Raw genomic sequence first — 23,641 nt, 5'->3', positions numbered from 1 at the left:
AATTTTAATAATTTAGTTAAGTATTATCAGTGTCTTTTACTCCCTGATTTAAAGGATTTTTGACTTTTGGTCTTTTTCTGATAGTGAAAAATAGTAAATTATTTTTATTTTCCTTATTATGAGTGGGGTTGAATTTTTCTTCATAGATTAACATTTGTTTTTCTTTGAATTGACCATTAGCTCCTTTGTCCTTTGGGTTTTCTTATTTTAAGTGTCCCTTAGTTTTTTTTTAAGGCAATTAGCCACTTATTGTATCATGAAGAAGCAGTGCTTCATGAATATTTTTCACATTTCTACAGAGTGAGGGTCTTTAACCAAGGACCTTTGGCACCAAGTTTAAGATAGAGAGTACTTGAGAGAAAGTCTTATTTTTCCTCAGAGTCATTTGTTGGCTTGCCCTTCTCTCCTCAGAAAGATAGCTGTCCATTGCAGAACCAAGTTTGTGCTGTCTCCTTCCCCCACCCCGCATTGAGGAAGGGCAGAAGAGACAGCAACTCTTACATCAGCTCTGAGTGTAATAGTTTTAGGGTTATTCTCCTGTGCTACTTACCAATCTGCCTACACAGGGCAATCAGGCCTTTATCACACACAGTGCTCTCTATGTGGGATTGAGGTGTGTGTTGGTAATAATGCAAAGATGTTCTGTGAGTACGTAATTGGTTTCTTCTCCCATTCACAAACTGTTTTCTAGGAAGATTATCAAATAAATGTAGATTTAAAAAAAACAAACAAACCCAGATGTGATTTATTTTTCCTTTATCTGTTTCCTTTTTGATTTGTGTGTGTGTGTGTGTATTCTGTGTAGAAATGTTTTTTTTTTTTTTTATTTTTTTTTTTTTGTGTAGAAATGTTTTTAAATCTTACAGTTGAATTTTAAGTCTCTTATCATTTCTGGTGTTAGAACATACTTAGGCTTTTACTGTTCATTCATAAATTAAACATTTTTCTTCTATGTTTTCTTTTAGTACTTATTTCATCATTCTTGGTAAAATTTTCACTCCATCTGGAATTTATTTGATTTGAGTTTTTTATTTTAAAAATGGCTACCTGACTGTCACAACCAATATTGAATAATCATTCTTTTATGTAGTAATCAGAAGTCATCCTAAATCCTAAATTCTCATATGTATGCAGATATGTTTACTTGACTGTTTTGTTTTTAACCTGTTTAATCATGTGCTAGTACCACATTATTTCAGATGTTGTATCTCTCTATTATAACACAGTATCTAGCAGGGCTATTCTTTTCTTATTACTCTTCTTTTTCTATATGGTGTGATAGAATGAACTTATTTCATTTATATTTAACCAAAGAAAAAGATTAAAATGATGAAATTGCCAAACTATTATATAAATGTTTGTAATTTTCCAGAGATATTAATTCCTTAAAAATGTTCTTAATTATAAAAAATGGTTATTAAACCACTTATATTTTTGTCATCATATTTCTTCATACTCCAATTTGAAAGAATGTATTGTTTCCTTTTACAAAAATGAATAGAAATTAGCATATTTAATCCTACTGTCTTTCCCCCTAATTCTCCATTTTTACTATTTTTATTATTAGTTTTGTATTATTGTAACATTACTTTTCTTTAGGCATGGCTCTTTAGTGTATTCCCCTTTTGTATTTTAAATTGTTTCATCATCACCATCTGCATCTTACCATTGCTTTGTGATTTAGTCAGTTCTTCATTTTGATTCATCTCTTGGTTAAGTTCTTCTTCTGTTTCTTCTTAAAATCAAGAATTTATTTTTGAGAGGTATCCATGGGTACTGTATCTTCTGAGTTCTTAGATGGGTGATAAGGTTATCTTTATAATTGATGAATTTTCACCTGGGTATATATAAAATTATGGGATTTAAAACAGCTGATTGACATGTTTCTGGCTTTTTTGATCCAATATCAACCTTTGAGTAATCACTAAAACCCAAAAATCACTAAATCACAAAAAAGAAAAAAAAAAACAGAATAAGGAGAAATGAGAAATCACTTAAAAGAGGGACGCTCTTTAAACTGCTGTGTGTGGGTAACTACTGCTTTGGGCAGGGAATAGCCAGTGCTGCTTGGGGAGAGAAAAGCAGGAGGAAAGCTCTTGTTTGTCAACTGCCATTGTTTAGGAACAATCCCTTCCTCCCCTCACAGGGGAGCCTAGTATGGATGGCTCTGACCAATTTTAATTAACTTAGTTGATACTTCTAATATTTTTATATCTTTTTCATCAGTGCATGTGTATAGGTCTTTCTTGATTTTCCATTTTCTTCAGCCAGCTTCCCACCTTGCCATACCCACAGCACAAATGCACACTTCTCATCTTCGTACCACCACTCTATCATGATTTGGGTTAGCTCAGTATTTGGGATTTTGTTATGATCACAGTGTGAACGCTATTCACAGCAGTCCTGTTGTCACCTAAGATTACTTTCACTTTCCTGCACCATTTTTTCTCTACTACTAAAAATTTGCTTAGTTTTCTGTGTGTCCATTACTAATTTATCCACAAATTTGTCCCATGTTTGAATATATTCAGGCACATGGAGTTTTCCGTCAATTTAATCTTTTTTGTAGAAATATTTGGTTCTTTTAACTTTTTGTTGTCTATACTGATTGCCTTCTACATCTGTCTTTGGCTTTTTAGCTGAGATTTCCCTACTTTGTCCTGAAGATACCTTTATACTTCTCATTTTTGGATCTCTTTACTCTCAGATTTTTGTTAAACACTTGGTTTATTCTCTTTTCCCCCTGGAATACATCTTTAACTTTCTGAGAACCAGAGCATAGGAGCTAAATTGTATGAAAATTTGCATGAGGGATCCCTGGGTGGCGCAGGGGTTTGGCGCCTGCCTTTGGCCCGGGGCGCGATCCTGGAGACCCGGGATCGAATCCCACATCAGGCTCCCGGTGCATGGAGCCTGCTTCTTCCTCCGCCTGTGTCTCTGCCTCTCTCTCTCTCTGTGACTATCATAAATAAATAAAAATTAAAAAAAAAAAAAGAATTTGCATGAGTGTAGATAGACTCTGTATTAACTTATTGGGGAGAAAACCCAACAATTTTTCTTGTGGTTTAATTTGCAAATCATAACATTCATCCATTTAGTTAGTTAATTAATTGACTTACTTAGTTTTGGTTGAATCTTTCCTTTTTTTAAGGATTTACTTTAGAGAGAGAGAGAGTGGGAGTGAAAGGAGGGGCAGAGGGAAAAGGAGAGATAGAATCTCAGACTCCCTGCTGACCGTGGAGCTGAATAGGGGGCTTGATCCCAGGATCTTGTGGTTATGACCTGAGGTGAAACCAGGCTCAACTGACTGAGCCTCTTAGGCACCCTAACACTCATCCATTTAAATCTTACAAATGCAATATAGACTGAATGTTTGTATCCCTCTAAAACTCATATGTTAAAACATAACTTCCAAGATGATGGAACTGGGAGGTAGGGCTTTGGGAAGGTGATTAGGTCATGAGGATAGAGCCCTAATGAGTAGGATTTATGACCTCATAAAAGATATCCCAAAGAGAAACCTGCCCCCTTCTGTTATGTGATGACACAGTGAGAAGACTGCCACCTGTGAACTAGGAAGTGACTCCCATAAGACATTGAGTTGGCTGGCACCTTGATTTTGGACTTCCCAGCCTGAGAACTGCAAGAAATAAAATTCCGTTTTTTTTTTTTTCCTTTAAAATTTTTTTAAATTAAACTAATTAACATATAATGTATTATTAGTTTCAGAGGTAGAGTTCAGTGATTCATCAGTCTTATATATAGCCAATACTCATTATATTACAAGTCTTCCTTCCTGCTGATCATCCATCCATTTACCCCAACCCTCCACCCTCTTCCCCTCCATATACCCCCAGTTTGTTTCCTATGATTAAGAGTCTTTTAGAGTTTTTCTCCCTCTCTGTTTTCCTTGTGTTTTATTTTTCCCTCCCTTCCCCTATGATCCTGTTTTATTTCTTAAATTCCACATATGAGTGAGATCCTATAATAATTGTCTTTTTTGGATTGACTTTTTTGCTTAGCATAATACCCTCTAGTTCCATCTATATCTTTGCAAATGTCAAGATTTCATTTTTTGATGGCTGAGTAGTATTCTAATACATATATATATAGTAGTATTGCATTATATATATTCTTTATCCATTCATCTGTCGATGGACATGTGAGCTCTTTCCATAGTTTGGCTATTGTGGATGTTGCTGCTATAAACATTGGGGTACATGTGCCCCTTTGGATCACTACATTTGTATCTTTGGGGTAAATACCCAGTACAAATATAGTAGTGCAATTGCTGGGTCATAGGGTACCTCTATTTTCAACTTTTCGAGGAACCTCCATAATGTTTTCCAGAGTGGCTGCATCAGCTTGCATTCCCACTAACAGTGTATGAGGATTCCCCTTTCTCCCCATCCTCACCAACATTTGTTGTTTCCTGACTTGTTAATTTCAGCCATTCTGATAGGTGTGAGGTGGTATCTCACTGTGATTTTGATTTGTATTTCCCTGATGCCGAATGATGTTATGCATTTTTTCATGTTTCTGTTGGCCATTTTTATGTCTTCTTTGGAGAAATGTCTGTTCATGTCAGCTGCCCATTTCTTGATTGGATTATTTGTTCTTTGGATGTTGAGGTTGATAAGTTCTTTATAGATTTTGATTACTAGCCCTTTATCTTATGTGTCATTTGCAAATGTCTTCTCTCATTTTGTCAGTTGTCTTTTGAATTTGTCCACTGTTTATTTGTTTGCTGTGCAGAAACTTTATATCTTGATGAAGTCCCAATAGTTCATTTTTATCTTTATTTCTCTGCCTTTGGAAATGTGTTTAGCAAGAAGTTGCTCTGGCCGAGGTCACAGAGGTTGCTGCCTCTGTTATCCTCTAGGATTTTGATGGATTCCTGTCTCACATTTAGGTCTTTCATCCCCTTCAAATTTAATTTTGTGTATGGTGTGAGGACATGGGCCAGTTTCATTCTTCTACATGTGGCTGTCCAATTTTCCCAATTCCATTTTGTTGAAGAGACTGTCTTTTTTCCATCGGATATTCTTTCCTGCTTTGTTGAAGATTAGTTCTCCATAGGATTGAGGGTCCATTTCTGGGTTCTCCGTTCTATTCCACTGATCTATGTGTCTGTTTATGTGCCAATACCATACTTTTTTGATGAGTACCACTTTGTAATACAGCTTCAAGTCTGGGATGATGATGCTACCAGTTTTGGTCTTGTTTTCAACATTCATTTGGCTATTCAAGCTCTTTTCTGGTTCTATACAGAGTTTAGGATTACTTGCTCCAGCTCTGTGAAAAAAGCTGATGGTATTTTGGTAGGGAATTGATTGAATGTATAGATTGCTCTAGGTAGGGCAGCCCCGGTGGTGCAGTGGTTTAGCGCCACCTGCAGCCCGGTGTGTGATCCTGGAGACCCGGGATCAAGTCCCATGTCCGTCTCCCTGCATCGAGCCTGCTTCTCCCTCTGCCTGTGTGTCTCTGCCTCTCTCTCTGTGTGTGTCTCTATGAATAAATAAATAAATAAAAATCTTAAAAAAAATAGATTCTCTAGGTAGCATAGACATTTTAATGATATTTGTTCTAATCCATGAGTATGGAATGTTTTACCATTTCTTTGTGTCTTCCTCAGTTTCTTGAGTGTTCGATAGTCTTCTTGAGTACAGATTCTTTGCCTCTTTGGTTAGGTTTATTCTTAGGTATCTTCTGGTTTTTGGTGCAGTTGTAAATGGGATCAACTCTTAATTTCTCTTTCTTCTGTCTCATTATATATAGAAATGCAGCTGATTCCTGTGTATTGATTTTATATCTTGCCACTTTGCTGAATTCCTGTATGAGTTATAGCAATTTTGGGATGAAATCTTTGGGTTTTCCACACAGAGTATCATGTTATCTGTGAAGAGTGAGTTTGACTTCTTTGCTCATTTGGATGCATTTTATTTCTTTTTGTTGTCTGATTGCTGAGGATAGGACTTCTAGTACTGTGTTGAACAACAGTGATGATAGTGGACATCCGTCCCATGTTCCTGACCTTAGGGGAAAAGGTCTCAGTTTTTCCCCATTGAGAATGATATTTGCTATGGGTTTTTCATATATGGCTTTTATGATCCTTCTATCCCAACACTGTGAAGAGTTTTAATCAAGAACGGATGGTGTACTTTGTCAAATGCTTTTTCTGCATCTATTGGGAGGATCATATGGTTCTTGTCCTTTTTTTTATTAATGTAGTGTATCATGTTGATTGAGTTGTAGATGTTGAACCGCCCTTTCAGCCCAGGAATAAACCTCACTTGATTGTGGTAAATAATCCTTTAAATGTACTGTTAAATCGTATTGGCTAGTATCTTGGTGAGAATTTTGGCATCCATCTTCATCAGGGATATTGGTCTGTAAATTCTCCTTTTTTGTAAGGTCTTTGTCTGGTGTTGGGATCAAGGTAATGATGGCCTCATAGAGTTTGAAAGTTTTCCTTCTGTTTCTATTTTTATTTTTTAAATAGCTTCCGAAGAATAGATATTAATTCTTCTTTAAGTATTTGATAGATTTCCCCTGGGAAGCCATTTGGCCCTGGCCTCTTCTTTATTGGGAGATTTTTGATTACTTTTTCAATTTCCTTGTTGGTTATGGATTGTTCAGGTTTTTTTTCTTTCTTCCTGTTTCAGTTTTGGTAGTTTATACGTCTCTAGGAATGCATCCATTTCTTCACGATTGCCTAATGTGTTGATAATATAGTTACTCATAATATCTTTTTAAAATTGTTTATTTCTTTGGTGTTAGTTGTGATCTCTCTTCTTTCATTCATAATTTTATTAATTAGTATCCTTTCTCTTTTTGGTAAGTCTGGCCAGCGGTTTAGCAATCTTACTATTTCTTTTCTTTTTTCTTTTTAAAAAATATTTTGTTTATTCATGAGAGATACAGAGAGATGCAGAGACATAGGCAGAGGGAGAAGCAGGCTCCCTGAGCTACCTAGGCATCCCCAATCTTACTATTTCTTTCAGAGAACCAGTTCCTAGTTTCGTTGATCTGCTGTGTTGTTCTTTTGGTTTCTATTCCATTGATTTCTGCTCTAATCTTTATTAATTCTCTTTTCCTGCTGCATTTAGGCTTTATTTGCTGTTCCTTCTCTAGCTCCTTTCAGTGTAAGATTAGATTGTACATTTGAGACATTTCTTATTTCTTGAGAAAGGCTGGTATTGCTGCATACTTCCCTCTTAGGACCACCTTTGCTGGTGGTTCAAAGATTTTGAACAGTTATGTTTTCATTTTGATTCCTTTCCATGTATTTTTAAAATTCTTCTTTAATTTCCTGGTTCACCCATTCATTCTTTGTAGGATGCTCATTAGTCTCCATGTATTTGAGTTCTATCCAAATTTCCTCTTGTTATTGAATTCCATTTTCAAAGCATTGTGGCCTGAAAATATGCAGGGAGTCAGTCCAATCTTTTGGTACCAGTTGAGACCTAATTTGTGACTCAATATGTGATCTCTTCTGGAAAATGTTCCATGTGTACCTGAGAAGAATATGTATTCTGTTGCTTTAGAATAGAATACTCTGAATATATATCTATATAGTCCATGTGGTCCAATGTGTCATTCAAGGCCCTTGTTTCCTCATTGATCTCCTTGGATGATCTGTCCATTGCAGTGTGAGGTGTTAAAGTCCCTTACTATTATTATATCATTATCCATGTATTTCTTTAATTTTTTTATGTATTTGTTTATATAATTGGCTGCTCCCATGTTAGGGGCATAAATATTTACAATTGTTAAATTTTCTTGTTGAATAGACCCTATAATTATGATATAGTGTCCTTCTCCATCTCTTATTATAGTCTTTGGCTTAAAATCTAAATAGTCTATTATAAAGATTACCATTTTAACTTTCTTGTGATTTTTTATCCAATCTGATACCCTGCGTCTTTTGATTGGGCCATTTAGCCCACTTACATTCAGAGTAATTATTGAAAGATATGAATTTAGTGCTATCATATTACTTGTGAAGTCACTGGTTCTGTGTATTGTCTCTGTTCCTTTCTGGTTTGTGTTACTTTTGGGCTGTCTCTTTGCTTAAAGGATCCTTTTTAATATTTCTTGCAGAGCTGGTTTAGTGATGACGAATTCTTTTAGTTTCTGTTTGTCTTGGAATCATTTTTTAAAACATATTTAATTAATTTATTCATGAGAGACACACAGAGAAAGGCAGAGACATAGGCAGAGAGAGAAGCAGGCTCCCTGCAGGTCACCTGATGTGGTACTCGATCCCAGGACTCCAGGATCACAACCTGAGCCAAAGGTAGATCCTTAGCCACTGAGCCACTCAGGTGCTCCTGTCCTGGAAGGGTTTTTGTTTTGTTTTGTTTTTAAATCTCTCTATTTTAAGATTTTATTTATTTATTTGACAGAGAGAGAGAGAGCGCACAAACAGGAGTAGCATAGGGAGAGGGAGAAGCAGGCTTCCCACTGAACAGGGAGCCTGAAGTGAGGCTCTATCCCAGGACCTGGGATCATGACCTGAGCCAAAGGCAGATGCCTAACCTACTGAGCCATGCAGGTGCCCTTCTCCTTCTATTTTTTTTTTTTTTCTTTTCCTTCTATTTTGAATGTCATCCTAGCTGGTTAAAGTATTCTTGGCTGCATATTTTTCTTATTTAGCTCCCTGAATATACAATGCCAGTTCTTTCTGGCCTGCCAGGTCTCTGTGGATAGACTTGCTGCAAGTCTAGTGTTTATGCCCTTGTAGGTTACAGACCTCTTGTCCTGAGCTGTTTTCAGGAGTTTCTCTTTGTCTCTGGGATTTGCAGCTTTCACTATTATATGTAGGGTGTTGACCTATTTTTATTGATTTTGAGGGGAGTCCTCTGTGCTTCCCGGACTTGAATGCCTGTTTCATTCCCCAGATTAGGGAATTTCCCTACTATAATTTGCTCTGATATACTTTCTGCCTCCTCTCTCTTTCTTCTTGTTCTTGGCTCCCAATTATTCTAATATTGTTTTGCTTTGTGATATCACTTATCTGTTGAATTCTCCCCTTGTCATCCAGTTGTTTATCTGTTTTTCTCAGCTTCTTTATTCATCTTCGTTTTTGTCTTCTATATCACTAATTTTCTCTTCTGCCTCATTTATCCCAGCAGTTAGAATCTCCATTTTTTATTGCATCTTTTTACTATACTTTTTTATTTTAGCTTGATTAGATTTCAGTTCTTTTGTTTCCCCAGAAGGGGATTCTCTAGTATCTTCTATGCTTTTCTAAAGCCCATCTAGTATCTTTATAATCGTTAGTCTGAACTCTAATTCTGACATCTTTCTTATGTTTATACTGATTAGTCCCTTGCAGTCATTACTGCCTCTTAATCTCTTTTTTGAGGTTTTTTCTGTCTTGTCATTCTGTTCAGAGTAGAATAGGTGAATGAGAGAACAAAATACTAATGTAGCCACAGTGACCCCAGAGAAATATACAGTAAACAAATCAGAAGAGACCTCAAACTGAAAACAAAAAAGAATATAATCAGACAGGTGGACAGAACAATCCACTGGATCCTGTCTGTATTTTGGACTGGTTGTTAGAAAACTAGATCCCAGAATTGTAAAGAAAGAAAAACTTATATATGTATAAAAATATAATTAAATATAATGAAAAGATAGAATATAACTGCAAAAATGAAAATTAAAAGTCAAAAAGCGGGGAATATAAACAGTCAAAAAGAGGGGAATGATATTTTGAGTCTAGGATTCTTGGATTTCCATAATAAATACCCTGTGCTGTTGTCTGGTTTCTGGTATTAAGTCTGAAGTCATTCTGATTTGTCTTCCATTATATGTAATATAATCTTGCTGTCTGAAAGGTAGCCCAGTTTCCTCTTGATCATTGGAACTGGGAATTTTTTTTTTCCTCCACCAGAACATGCCTAGATATGTATTTATGTCCATAGATTCTGCCTTTTACTCTGAGTGTTCTTTGAAGTGTACAGATTTAAGTGTTTCTTCATTCCAGAGAAAGTTTCTTCTGTTAAATGTTTCCTTTTCTCACCTACTCATTTTCTCCTTTGGGAGACTCTCTTGGGAACTCCTTTTATTGTGGGCTAGGTGTATTGGGCATACACTGAAGCTTGAGTCTTTTTCCTCATGATTACTCTCATTTTTTATTTGTGTTCTTTTTTTTGCTATTCATTCTTTATGTTGCTCTTCCAGGCTACTAATTTGAGTTCTATTGGCGATCATCTTTTCCTTAAAGTACTAAATCTGCATAATTGGGAAATCATGTTATTTTATCCTGGAAAGACTCCTTCTGTGTGGGGGTATGTGTGTATGTATTGCTGCTCTTGAAGTTTTCAGGTGCCCTATTGCTTTTTGGATGTTTTGTGTGTTGTGTCTCCCCCACCCCATTCCTCAACTGCTCTGTTTCTCTTCATGTCTATAGTCATTATTCTGAATGCTTGCCCTCTCTGGGGGTAAGCCACCTGCCTTGGTTTTACTGTAGTTGATTTTGGGATCAGTACTAAGTGCTGTTTGTTGTAATGTTCAGTGGCAGCAGTCCCTCGAGTGGTTGCAGATGTAACCGTATCTACTCCTGAAGTCAGGAAGAGCATGTATCTCCTTGCACGGCCTTCATCTCAAGGGTAGAACCTAGCTAATATTTATTGACTCCTTGAACTTCTTAGGAACGTGACCAGGGACTCTTTTGAGCCTTTAGTGAGTTTGTTTTCAGGCTGCATGGATCTCTGCAGGCCAGGGTGTCTCCCTGACCTCTTCTTTCACACCTTTCCCTGGAGATATCTGAAGCTAGCCTCTGGGTTCCCCCAGCCCATGAGAGACAAGAGCCCATTACTTGCTATTGGCTCTCACTTTTCCCCAGATGTCACTATTTGCAATATCCTGTGGTGCTCACAGATTCTGGGGGATAGAGACTGTGGGATTTGGATTGGAGAGGTGGTGAACCATACTAGTTTTGCCATTTTCCCAGAGCAGAAATATTTAACCAGGTTTATCTGGATTGCATTAATGAGCTTCGGGCAAGTCTGTGGACCCTCTGAAATTGGATACGTGCTTTTCTAGGGAGAAATTTAGTGAAGTTCTAGACCCTAGAATGGTTCAGAACAACTAGAGCTGACTAAAACAGAACTTTTTTATTTTTAATTTATTTTTTTAAGACAGAACTTTTGTAGTCATTGTTTTAGTTAATTGCGACCATCCACTATTTTGACTTAATGCAAGTAAATCCTAGCTCTGTGCCTTCCTAGTTGTATGACTGTATGGAAATTCTTAAACCTCGCTATGCTTCATTGTCTTTATCAATAAAGACAGTAATTTTTAATAGGATTGTGAGCATTAACTGAGTTATTAATACATTTAAAATGCTCAGAAAAGTGCCTGGTTTAGACTAAGCACTCATTCTTCTTCCTGACTATGAGCATGTCACCATTAATATTCCACATGCTATGTTTGTTAAATATTGTTTAACATGTTAACTGTACTGATGTCATTAGTGAAGCTTGTCAGTAGTCAATTTTTTTCAGATGGCAAACTGAGCTACAAATTAATAACTTTATTCTTCTGTCGGTTAACTGCAAAATTATTGTTATAAATGAACAAACATGCTTGCAATAAACCACTTTAAAAGCCATTTTTTATCGTAAGAGTGTTTGTGTAAGAGTCTAGAGAAAAATGGAGATGGAAATCTCCTAAAAATGAAACGGATGGGAGAAGTATTAAATTCATAAGCTATTTCTGCTTAGTCTCTTGTACTGAGATTAATGTTAAGACCCTGAATATACCTTTCCAAGTTTGTGTGTATAATTATTAATTTCTAAATGTAGGTTATGACTAGGTTTTAATTCTTTGGAAAAACAGCCTTTATGTAGTCTACAAAGATTATAAGAGTTGGAACACTTTTATTTATTTATTTATTTATTTTTAATTTTTATTTATTTATGATAGTCACAGAGAGATAGAGAGAGAGGCAGAGACACAGGCAGAGGGAGAAGCAGGCTCCATGCACCGAGAGCCCGATGTGGGATTCGATCCCGGATCTCCAGGATCGCGCCCTGGGCCGAAGGCAGGCGCCAAACCGCTGCGCCACCCAGGGATCCCTGGAACACTTTTAAGTAGAAAGAAATAACCTAGTAGTTAATGCCGAAGCATGGTCAGCCATATCCTTAAGAACAGAGGTCTAAATTTCCCACTTTTGTTAGACTATAGTCAGTTGCTTATATATGATTGCTACAGTGAAGAAAGAATGTGCTTTTGCAATGGGATGACAGAAAAAGTGCAATGGAATTGTTGAAATTCTATGGAGACCAGATGCCCCCATCTCCTATGAGATAATCCTGTACCATGTGGGATCTTTATATTCCAGGGAGATTTAAGAAACTCTTACCTTTTACTATTTCATTTTTTTAAAAATTAAGAATTATTGCAACCTAAATTCTGGTTTCTAAGAGTTGACTGTAACTGAAAAAATATCATGTTCGAATTTCAGAGCAGTTTTGGATTTTAAAAATATTCAGGATTATCCATAGTAAAAGAGTTTGGTCTTTTTTGGAGTTGGAATACTAATTGAAAGAATAATTGGTGGAATTAGGAAAAATTACAGGGAAATGGAATTGTGGCTAATTTGTAAAACCACCTTATTGCCAAAAGGGACATTTTTAGATTTAGGTAGAAGTTGACCTTTTTGATTATTTTTAACATCCTAGAGGCTAAGATTCTCAAAATGGCTTAAGTAAGCCAGAACTGGGGTGTTCTGGAATATTTGAAATTAGTCTCCTAAGAAACTGAGAATATAAAGTAGGGTGTATTATACTTTCCCTTAATATTTATTGAGTCTAATTAGAAAGTTAAAGGAAAGAAGTTTTTATTACACAGACGTGAAGAGGTAAACTTGTCAGTTAGGTTTTTGTTTTAAAGCGTGTTTAAAGCATGTTATAAACTATTTTGGTATCTTTGAGTTCTAGACTCTTCCCTAGATTTTAATTTTACAAATTTGTTCCTGTATTAGTTTCCTATAGCTGTCCTAATAGCATACCACAGACAGAGTGGCTTAACCAACAGAAATTTATTTTCTCACAGTTCTGGAGACTAGGATAAGTCTAAAATGAAGATGTTTGCAGAGTTGGTTTCTCCTGGAGGCCTCTCATTTTGGCCTGCAGATGGCCATTATATCTCCCTGTATCTTCTCATGGTCTGTCTTCTCTGCTGTGTGTTGTCTATGTCCTAATCTCTTCTTTTAAGGATATTGGTCATGTTGGGTTAGGGCCCATCCTAATGACCTCATTTTAATTTAATTGCCTCTTTAAAGACCCCATCTTCAAATACAGTCATATTCTGAGGTACTAAGGGGTTAGGGCTTAAACATATGTATTAGAGGGCACAGTTCAGCCCGTAACAGTTCCCTTGTCCTTTCTTCATCTGGTATTTGTGTTGTGGTCAACAGGGAAGCTCTATAATAGAATCTATTCAGTTTTCACTGCCACGCTTGAACATGGCCATTATTTTCAAGGTGAGTTTACAGGAGTTGTGTGTTGGGGCCTATTTCCCAACGTGCTTTTTATCTTTGAGTCCTGTGGATCAAAATCTAATAACTTTAGATCTTTATTTTGAAATCCTGTATTCTCAGGAGGTAGAGCTTCAGAATTTTAATAGATATATGTTAGATTCTGTTCTGGACAAAGCAGCTCTTTGAACCGTAAGAGCAGAACCAAAAATAATGGCATCAGTTATCCTTTTAGGCTGGAGTAACAACAAACTGAATCTAGACCTGTTATGCCAAAAACTATTATGAAACTCAATTTCCTCCTAATTCAACAGGTAATCACACCTAAACTGCTTTGTTGAGTTGAACAAGTTCTGCTCATCAAAGATAGCTTTGACAAACCAAGCCTTGTAATATTTGTTATTTAGACTTGATGTATTTAAGATGTTCCCTAGAATTATATGAATTTAAAATAACATTATTTGAATATTAGATTTTCTTAATTTTCACTCACTGTATACCTCTTGTTTGTATCTCATATGCCTTCTTTATAAAATGGCAGTGGAGTATTGAGGAACAAGTTCGTGCATATGGAAGGATTTTGTAAGTTTCAGTGTTATTTAGGTGTTACAGCATGTTTGTTGGGTTTTCTACCTTTGGGGACAGCTTCTGCTTTCATTAGGCAATTGGGCCACCATTCACCAGCTGACAGTTACAGCCAAATATTCCTCCATTTAAGGAATCTCAAATATCTCATTGCTCTCCTTCTGTCAGTGGCCAAGTTTAAACATACGTGTTCCATCTGACTTCTCTCTACACTTTCTGTGCCTTTTTTTCTTTGGAACTTCCCTCAGTGTTAACTTTCATTTGAAGATAACTTAAGTGTATAATAAGAATTTGCCTGCATCTCACTCACCTGGAGGAAAACTTGCCTGTCATCTAGTTACTTGTGCCTAAAATCTTAGGAACTATTGGTAAATAGACACATAATATGTAAAAGTTTAGGTCAGAGAAAACCTATTGAACAACCTATGTGCTGCTGATTATTATTATTATTTTTTTTTATAAAATTTTTATTTATTTATGATAGTCACAGAGAGAGAGAGAGGGGCAGAGACACAGGCAGAGGAAGAAGCAGGCTCCATGCACCGGGAGCCCGATGTGGGATTCGATCCCGGGTCTCCAGGATCGCGCCCTGGGCCAAAGGCAGGCGCCAAACTGCTGCGCCACCCAGGGATCCCTGCTGCTGATTATTTTTATTTAACACAGTGAATTTTGATTATAGAGAAGATGTTGATCAAATCAGAAATCTTTATTTTAATAATATTTTATTATTTAAAAACAAACTCTAGTGATGTTGCTTTAATTTCTGTTAACTTTTATGTGAGGGATCCCTGGGTGGCGCAGCAGTTTGGCACCTGCCTTTGGCCCAGGGCGCAATCCTGGAGACCCGGGATCGAATCCCACGTCGGGCTCCCGGTGCATGGAGCCTGCTTCTCCCTCTGCCTGTGTCTCTGCCTCTCTCTCTCTCTCTCTCTCTGTGACTATCATAAATAAATAAATTAAAAAAAAAATCTGCAAGTAATTATTTTGCCTTTGGCAGCTAGTTATTATTCTAGTTATTTACTTAATTATTTTAGTTTGAAATGCTTGTAGCTTACTAATTTAGTAAAATGGGCTGTTTCTGTTTTATAATTCTAAGTTGCAGTAAAGTGGGTCCATTTTTGGATTCCATTCAGTATGGGTCGAATGTACTTTTTTCTTACACATTTAGTTACAGAGAAGACTTCCAAGGTAAAACAGAGCCTAAATGAATTCATATCTTTAAAATTTCATAATACTGTGGTTTATAGAAGACAACGGCTCATAATTATGTAGTTGTTTATGTTTTACTACACTTTTTTAACTAATCTCTACACCTTATGTGGGGCTTGAACTCATGACCCCAAGATCAAGAGTCACATGCTCCACTGACTGAGTCAGCCAGGCACCCTCATTTACTACATGTTTTTATATACATTTTTCCATGAAGAGAATAGGAAGGTCGTACCATCCCTGGAGTGACCCAAATTCCAACCCTGCCTCTGCCATTTACTCTAGATGTGGCTCTGGATTTGCTGCTTATTTATTCATACAACATTTATTTATTTGCCTAGTATATAGTGTTTACTTTCCTGGGGACTAGACATAGAAGGAGGAAGTTAAATCATTCACTTAACTTTTAAAATTGTTTTCTCACCTAACAAGGTATGTGAATAGTATTGGTTTAAAGCCCTTGGCACACAGTAGGCTCACTTTGACTAGAGTGGTAAGTTGGTTTCTCAAATGAAATTCGTTTCTAACAAGAGATGGGCTTTACACTTGTTCCTTTCTTGTTATATTTGTCATATAGAATCTTGTTTCTCAAAAAAACCATAGTTTGCTTTCAAAAATTTATTTTTTGAACGATCTAGTAAGATCTTTATTTAGTGTCACATTTATTTTACAAAGGGTAGATGCTTATTTTAGTGATGATTTGTCATTAAAATTATGTCAAAATGTCTTAAAATGTTGTTGAAACTGTAAACAAACTCATAACACACAGAGAGCTAATTATGGATGCCATCTGTTTATTTTTACAGAGCTTTTTTTTTTTTTAAGACCATGGCATTGTCTGCTTATGATAAGCTTCAAGATTATTATAATGACTTAAGTCCTGTCCTTCAATTAGTGTAGTTGAAGATGGGAAGACAATTCGTTTGTTCGTTGACCTTTTCCCGTGTCAGAGTGTATGAAATTAGACATGTCATGATAAAGGAACTATTATGAAGTGCATTTAGAACATGCTTAATTTTTATGAGAAAAGAAATTGGCATTAAAGCAGCAGATGTGGCCAAACTTCTATTTACATTTCTAAAACTTATTCAGGGATTTCGATGAAAGAGAGATCATCTGCTCTTTATCAGTGCCATGAGTGGTTTATCTTAGCTTTGTTAAGTTTAGGAAATTGCATATGACCAAATTCATAATGATGTGTATCTCTGTTAATATCCCTATATGTTGGTGCGTGTTTTTGTGCATGTGTATCTCGTGTGTGAGTGTGGAAGGCCAGGGATCCCCATGACAGCATCATCCAAAGTAGTTATCAGCAATTTGCTGAGAGAGCAGAGTGATTTCACTGGCTCAGGTTTGCTATTGTGCATGCTAAGCACTCCTCATGTAAGTCTGAAGGGAAAACAACCTGCAGGATCCATCTGCTCCTTTCTGCTACACTGCATTGATGTAAGAGTACGCTAATCTGGTTGCTTGTCAGGACAGGTTAGTGAAAGCATGAGAGTGGGTGAGACTAGGCTAGCCTAGTGCTTTGGAAAATCATAAGCTGCCTCTGTGGATGCCATGCTAAGTGTAGCAGAATAGGTTGATTATCAGCCATACGGAGGATTGCAGCTAAATATGTAATTTTCAGATGAGAAGTTGTTTCTAAATTGAAAGTGTTAAACATTGCTTGATGACATCTAATTAAAACAGAGACAAGTAATATAGATAGTTTACAAATACTTTTTAGGTATTTAAAAAAAATCGTACCTTATATGAGATTGTGTTTAATTTTATTCTCTTAGTTTCTTAGTTAAAAGTGATTTAATGTTAAATATAATTGACCTCATTTTACTCAGAAGTTATTGAACTTGTTCTTGCTTATTGCTGTTTATTTTCCTTTTCCTACACCTATTGATTGGCACATATTGGTCTTGCAGGTTGAGCATCCTGTCACAGAATGTATTACCGGCCTGGACCTAGTCCAAGAAATGATCCGTGTTGCCAAGGGTTACCCTCTCAGGCACAGACAAGCTGATATTCCCATCAATGGCTGGGCAGTTGAATGTCGGGTTTATGCTGAGGTAAAATGAATGATGTTGAGAGGAAGGATGGTGATTGTGTCCCCAAGTCATGGGACCAGGTAGAGCTAAACAGAAGGTAAAGTTAGGATTTCATAACCAGTGTCGAGTGTATGCTTATGTAATACAGAATTCAACATGAACAAAAATTAGACAATTTTGATGTAATTCAAGTTAGTGTTAAAAGATTGAGTCAAATTAAGTTCCATGTTTTTGTTTTTTTCTTGTTTTTTTTTGGATGGGAAAAATAGCTACCAATCAGTTTAAGGGGAAACAAAGCATTCGTTAATTTTTCCTGCTTTTGTTAAATATTCAATATGCTTGAATGGACCATGGTTTTCGTTTTGTTTGCTTGTTTTCAAATCATATTTGAAATAAACAGAAGCACTTATTTCTGTGTTTTTGTTTGTTTTGTGCTTTTTTTTAGAGCCTATCCTGAGTACACATGAGTTGTTAATTTGATACTTAAATTTTTTGCTAGTTTATTTTCTAATAATTTTATCTCTTAGGCTTATATGAAAGTAGGAATTAAAATTTAAATTGCAAAGCTTTCATTCATAATTTTAATCATGGATCTTATTCCTAAAGTATCAGTCTGTTACTTTTGTACTATTTTATAACTATATTAATCAGATAATAAAGCAGTCAACATCTGAAAATGCTTTTTTTGAATGACTAAAACAATTAAAAAAAAATAAACAATTCAAGGAAACATTTATACTATCTTTTACTTTTGACATTTCAAGTTTGTCGAAACAAAAAGTAAATTAAAAATACCTGTTTAAAAAAAAAAAAATACCTGTTTAAGAATACTGGAAGTTGTTTTGAAATGTTTTAAGGATCTTAAGAATATACTTGGCTTGGTTAATTTTGCTTTTTATTATATTTTAAGTGGTATTGTTATAACACTGAACTTATTTAGTATTTATTCTGATGATCTAAGATATTTACAAATAGAGCACATATCTAATAGCACATAAAGTTTCTTTCAGGTCTTTATTTGAAGAGCCACAATTCTCCAATTTTACCATATGTGTACTGTTTTTTGAGAGTAAGAAAAATATCTTTAGTGCACTACAGTTGTTGTTCTGAACTTGAGGATGTTTTGATGTAGTGCCTAGGTTATTTTATTTTTGTTCAAGGCATTCTAAGAAGATTTATAAAATGTTGGAATTTTACCAATTTCAATAAAGTATGACTAAGGTCAGGCTAAATTCTGCTTACAGTTCTGTTTGATTTTTAAATACTTTTCTAAGTAGTCTAGAGTGAGTATACAACAATAATTTCTGAAATATGTGATTTGGTAAATATTGTATGTTGAAAATAGATCTATAAATGCTTTTTCATTGTATAAATATTTGACCTTAGTTTGCTGATTTATATTTCAAAGACTGTGCTTCCTTTCCTTTGAACTTCCAGGACCCCTACAAGTCTTTTGGTTTACCATCCATTGGGAGATTGTCTCAGTACCAAGAACCGATACATCTACCTGGTGTAAGTCATTAAGCTGTAATACCAAGTGAGGGGTTAAAACCTTGATTTATGTCATACTTTTATGTTATGCATATCAACACTAAAGGGTGTAAATTGAAGGACAAGCTAAATTCCTGGGGAATGACAGGGTTTTGGTTTTGTTTTATTTAATATTTTGTACTTTGTGATACGTAGGAAAGTCAGAATTTACTCAATAGGGGGAGTCCAGAGACATGTGACTTGTAAATAAATAATAGTTTACAATGTTCCCAATTCTTTTGAAAATTCTAATGAAAAAGATCACAGAACTCTAAGAATGGGAAGTGATTTTACTGTATTACACTTAAATATTTTCAGTAAATCTAACCCAGAGTCCCTGTATAGTCAGATGTTAAAAATTCAAGCACAAAGTCAGCCCCTTAATTGAAACAGATTAAGAAAAACAAAGTGTGCCTCATTCTATCAAGCGTCGCGGACTTTAAGAAGTACATATTTCCACCAGTTAAAGAAAAGTAATCACTGTCCACTTAGTTCATAGTTCTTCTGTATTTAATAGCTGTTCTTTAAATAGTTTTTACTGCATAAAAGAACAAGGACATACCCTTTTTCTTAATCAAGGTAATAAGTGCATATATATATGACATTATGTTAACTAGTGGATGACAAGGCTGTACCATCTGTGAATATGATTATTCAGTTTGATTACTGGCATGAAGATGATGAAAGATTACAGGAAGAATTCTAAATTCGAAGATGTTATTGGATATATGATTTATTTCACTTTTTAAATTGTTTTTGCCCATATGCGTTCTGAAGAGACTTGACCCTTTCTAGGCTGGGAGACCCCATGCTGTGTTCAAAGCCTGAAGGCAGAAAAAAGATTGTAAAGATTTAACAGGCATTATGTGACGTTAAATAGCAGATGAGAAAACAAGTGTCATAGGGACATATCTAAACATTTTTTTAATCAAACAAAAAAGTATTAAATAAGAATTCATAATGATTACTCTAGTTGTTAGAAGTTTTCACCATGTTGTAATAGCTAACAGGATGTCAAATATTTTGCCCTCGCAAGTTTTTGCAATTTGCAATTTACAAACGTGAGACCTGTTGAAAGTACAAGTGATAATGGACAAACTATACCCCCTACAGTCTTTGTCCCACCAAATCTTTCTTCAATTAATGCTGCAGCAGGAGTTTTATGTAATAACATTTGCGGTTGTGAGCCATCCACAGAAAGAAAAAACAATTAAAATGCCTTAAATGTTCTACTTACTGCTGTTATTTGCTTGTGTGAATGTTGCATGTCAGCTAAATGGACCAAGGAATAGATAAAGTGATTGGGTGCAGGAGAGTGCACACCAAGCTTTGTCTATCATTATTGCTGGGAGCAATCAAATTGATGTCAGCAGGACAGTAGATGCGTTGACAGCTGTAATTATGTATCTCCATGGTGATCACTTTTGGCCTGTCATGGAGGCCCACGAGTCCCCTCCCTTGGAAGCATTTAATCAGATTGGGCTGTCACTTGTCAGGTAGACATGGCGGGCTGGGAGTTGGACTGAGGGGGAGAGGCGAATAGAGCATGAAGGGTGGGAGATGGCTGATATTTTCACACAGTCCACTGTTGATAAAGAAGAAAGACATTTAAATTATGCCAGAGGTTTCTGAGCAATGGCTTGAGATCCTCATACACAGGTGCCTGGGTGGTAATGGTGGTGGTGGTTTTTCCTCCTTGCCTCTTTAACTAGATCAGTCAGTTTTAACTTGGGAAACTCTTTTTGGCTATTACTGTTTTTGGTCACAAGATACATACTTGAGGATTAATTTACAGGCTGTACTTCTCACATGCTTCCTTAAGCCTAAAATTTACTTATATGGTATAGATGAAGATTTTTTAAAATCTTTGAGTACCACATTTTATCAATTTGTTATTTTTAGACGGCAATTTTGTTCTCAGAAATTTGGTTACATTTCCATTTGACTTTATTCTTAAAGCGTTTTGTGCAAAAGCTAAAATGTATTCTTTTATGTAGCCTTTGTTTCCATAAAGAAGTGGCGACTTATTTTGACTTTTAATTCATTGTTTAAAAAAAGCCAATGAGTATTTGAAATGAGCTACATAAGCAGGAAATTATAAGTCATAGTCTTCATGCTTTGTTACAGTTTTAAATTGGAAATGTTGATTTACTAATGAAACGTATTTGCTTAGAGATGTATGTTGATTATGCATAATACATCCTGATTTTATCCTATGTATTTTTAAATTAAAATGATATACCTTCTATGACCATAATTTTAGTAGATGACATAGTTATATTTAAGAACCCTAGGCAACTTAAATTTTAGGATGGTGGTGTTCAAGGTAACTAAAATTTTAAATTATGAACTATAGAAGAATGTAATAATCTTTATTGTCTATGCTATTTGACCAGTGAGTTAGACATCAGAGTTCCGCACTAGCCTTGTAGCAGTTTATGTAGCAAATAGGATATTTAAAGTCAAACATGTTAGAATTTGTACCAGTCTCAATTTGAAACATAGCTTTAGCAAGTGTGATCTGGTTTTAAATAATAATACATGGTGGTAAAAATAAGCTCTTTAACTTTTTTACTAAAATTAAGAAAATGCAAGTTCAGAAGGTTCTTTTCTGTTATGTAAGTTGGTTGCCAGCTGCCATTTGGGAGCTCTTTAAATGTGAGGAGAGGGTAGATTATGGTTTTATTGCTTTCACAGCTGTCCCATTAATTCTTTTCTAGTTTTTATAAACACTGAATTTCATAGTACTGAAGTATGTTTCCAGAAAATAGAAAGCCAAGATGTGTTTAAATGTGATGAGTGACTTTCATTTAAAATTAAGATTTTCATATATGAATGTGAACGTAAATACAAATATCCATACTTTTGTGTTTGTAAATAGAGAAATAAAAGCACTCTGGGTATGTTACAATGTTATCTTCTAAAACCTTACAAAGAGAATAATAGTAGTTTGATTTTTTTTTTAAGAGAACGAAACTATGCTTTATCTTTTGATGTCACCATATAATAAAGCCATCATCATACCCTCATGTGGATATTCTAGACAAGAGGTTCTACATGTGGTCCCTTGATAATTGCCTAAATTAAAATATTAAAGGCCTAACAGCCGATGTGTTGACCTTTTTCTGCCTTGCTGCAGACAGATGAGCTGCTGTTTATTAGGAAGCCTTCTTCCCACAGGTGAGGAGCTATGTAAGCCTCCGCTCTTCTCTTCCCAACCCTTTACAATGTTGGGCATCAAAGTCCTGCTGTTCTAGCAGCTTCGATTAAATTCTCTATCTTCAAGATCCCTAGGACATGCTTGACGTCTTAAGTATTTTGATTAGCTTTTAAGTACTTCAGATTCCAAAACTTAGGCACAATAATTTAATAAATATTTCATCCTCAGGAACTGCTCATTTTTAAAGTTTTACATGGCTAACCTCTGTGCCTTACTGCTGGTATCAAACTGGGAGATGAAAACAAGAATCAGCGATGTACTAACTAACTTGTTGGCTGGTTAACAGCAATCAGGCTCTTCAAAAGAATATTTTGAACTTGTGCTATTTTTTTTCCCCATGAAAATCACAAAATCAGAACTCTAATTGGGACTGTGTCCTTACAAAGCAAAGCAATGAGAAAAGCTGTGTAAACATTAAAGTCTCAGAGGACTAACAGTAACAGAGAAAAAACGCTATACAGTTGAGAGGGTAAGGCAGAAAAGGAAAGTGTTACAGACATGAAAGCCACAGGACCAGTGTTCCTGTAGAGCTGATGAGCAGAACTCCCGAGTCCTGCTGCATAGCTTGACTGTGGTCCTCCCTAGAGCTCTTGAAAGGGTACAGTGGGGAGTGTGCCTAGAAGGGGCATCATTCATGCCATGCTTCAGTTGGAAGACACCATCAAATAGCTACAAATGCATCCCAGGATAGTGATGTATAAAGTATTACTATTGTTACTTTTTGAGGTTTCTTAGTTCCTTTGTTTAGTGGAAGAATAAAAAATACTTTATACTACATACAAACAGATCAAGATAATTTGGTCTCTATATAGTTTAGATCATTTTTCTGTTTTCTGGAAGCTGAAATGTTACTTGAAATTAAATTATCCATCTGGTCCTTGGAAATTAAAATTGTTGTGAGAAAAATATCTTCACAATATGAAGTCACTTTCATTTCTTTCTTTTTTCTAGGTCCGGGTTGACAGCGGCATCCAGCCAGGAAGTGATATTAGCATCTATTATGATCCAATGATTTCAAAAGTTAGTTCGATTTCTTAATGGCTTTGTTCACTTTTCTTCTGAAGAGACAGTGGAAGTATTTAATTAAAAAAATCTGAAGTTGAGCTTTTCTCTGAATTGTGCTATAATTGAACAAGTAATTATGCTTTGATGGAAAAGTGAAAAGGAGCAAATTTTCTTCCTCTTGAGACATTTCAATACCGTGTTACTTTGTAACACTCCCTAAGGGAGTCAGTAGTGGCTCTTCCCCAGTCAAATCCAATGATGATCTCTTTTCCCAACAGTAACAAAGATACCTAACCAGTGGCTCCAATGCAGCCCATGTAGTGAGGATGAATTAAGTTATTTGTTCATTCCTGAAAATTGCCTGAGATGGAAGTGTGAATGGCAGGCCACATCATGGAGTCAGGGTGTTACATCATGTTTTTTGGGTACTCTTTACTATTTCTCTTCAATTTTATGAATCACTAATTATTTGTGGGGATTGCACAATAATTAAATCTTAGGTAAGAGTATGTCTTTTTGCTCACTTGTCTTTTTGAAATTTGACTTTCCGGAATA

General features: G+C 35.6%; 1 protein-coding gene across 1 annotated transcript in view; it reads left to right on the top strand.

The window, feature by feature from the left end:
• Nucleotides 1-23,641, top strand: part of PCCA (propionyl-CoA carboxylase subunit alpha) — a 394,660-nt gene that overhangs the window by 167,689 nt on the left and 203,330 nt on the right. Inside the window, exons 13-15 of the mRNA XM_041731155.1 lie at nucleotides 17,209-17,352; nucleotides 18,769-18,843; nucleotides 23,033-23,101. Of these exons, the coding sequence (XP_041587089.1) occupies nucleotides 17,209-17,352; nucleotides 18,769-18,843; nucleotides 23,033-23,101 (288 nt within the window). The remainder of the gene's footprint in view (nucleotides 1-17,208; nucleotides 17,353-18,768; nucleotides 18,844-23,032; nucleotides 23,102-23,641) is intronic.

The sequence above is a fragment of the Vulpes lagopus genome, chromosome 16, assembly GCF_018345385.1.
Source record: "Vulpes lagopus strain Blue_001 chromosome 16, ASM1834538v1, whole genome shotgun sequence".
NCBI lineage: Eukaryota > Metazoa > Chordata > Mammalia > Carnivora > Canidae > Vulpes > Vulpes lagopus.
The sequence above is the reverse complement of the archived record's forward strand: the minus strand, read 5'-3'. Positions and strand labels throughout refer to the sequence as shown.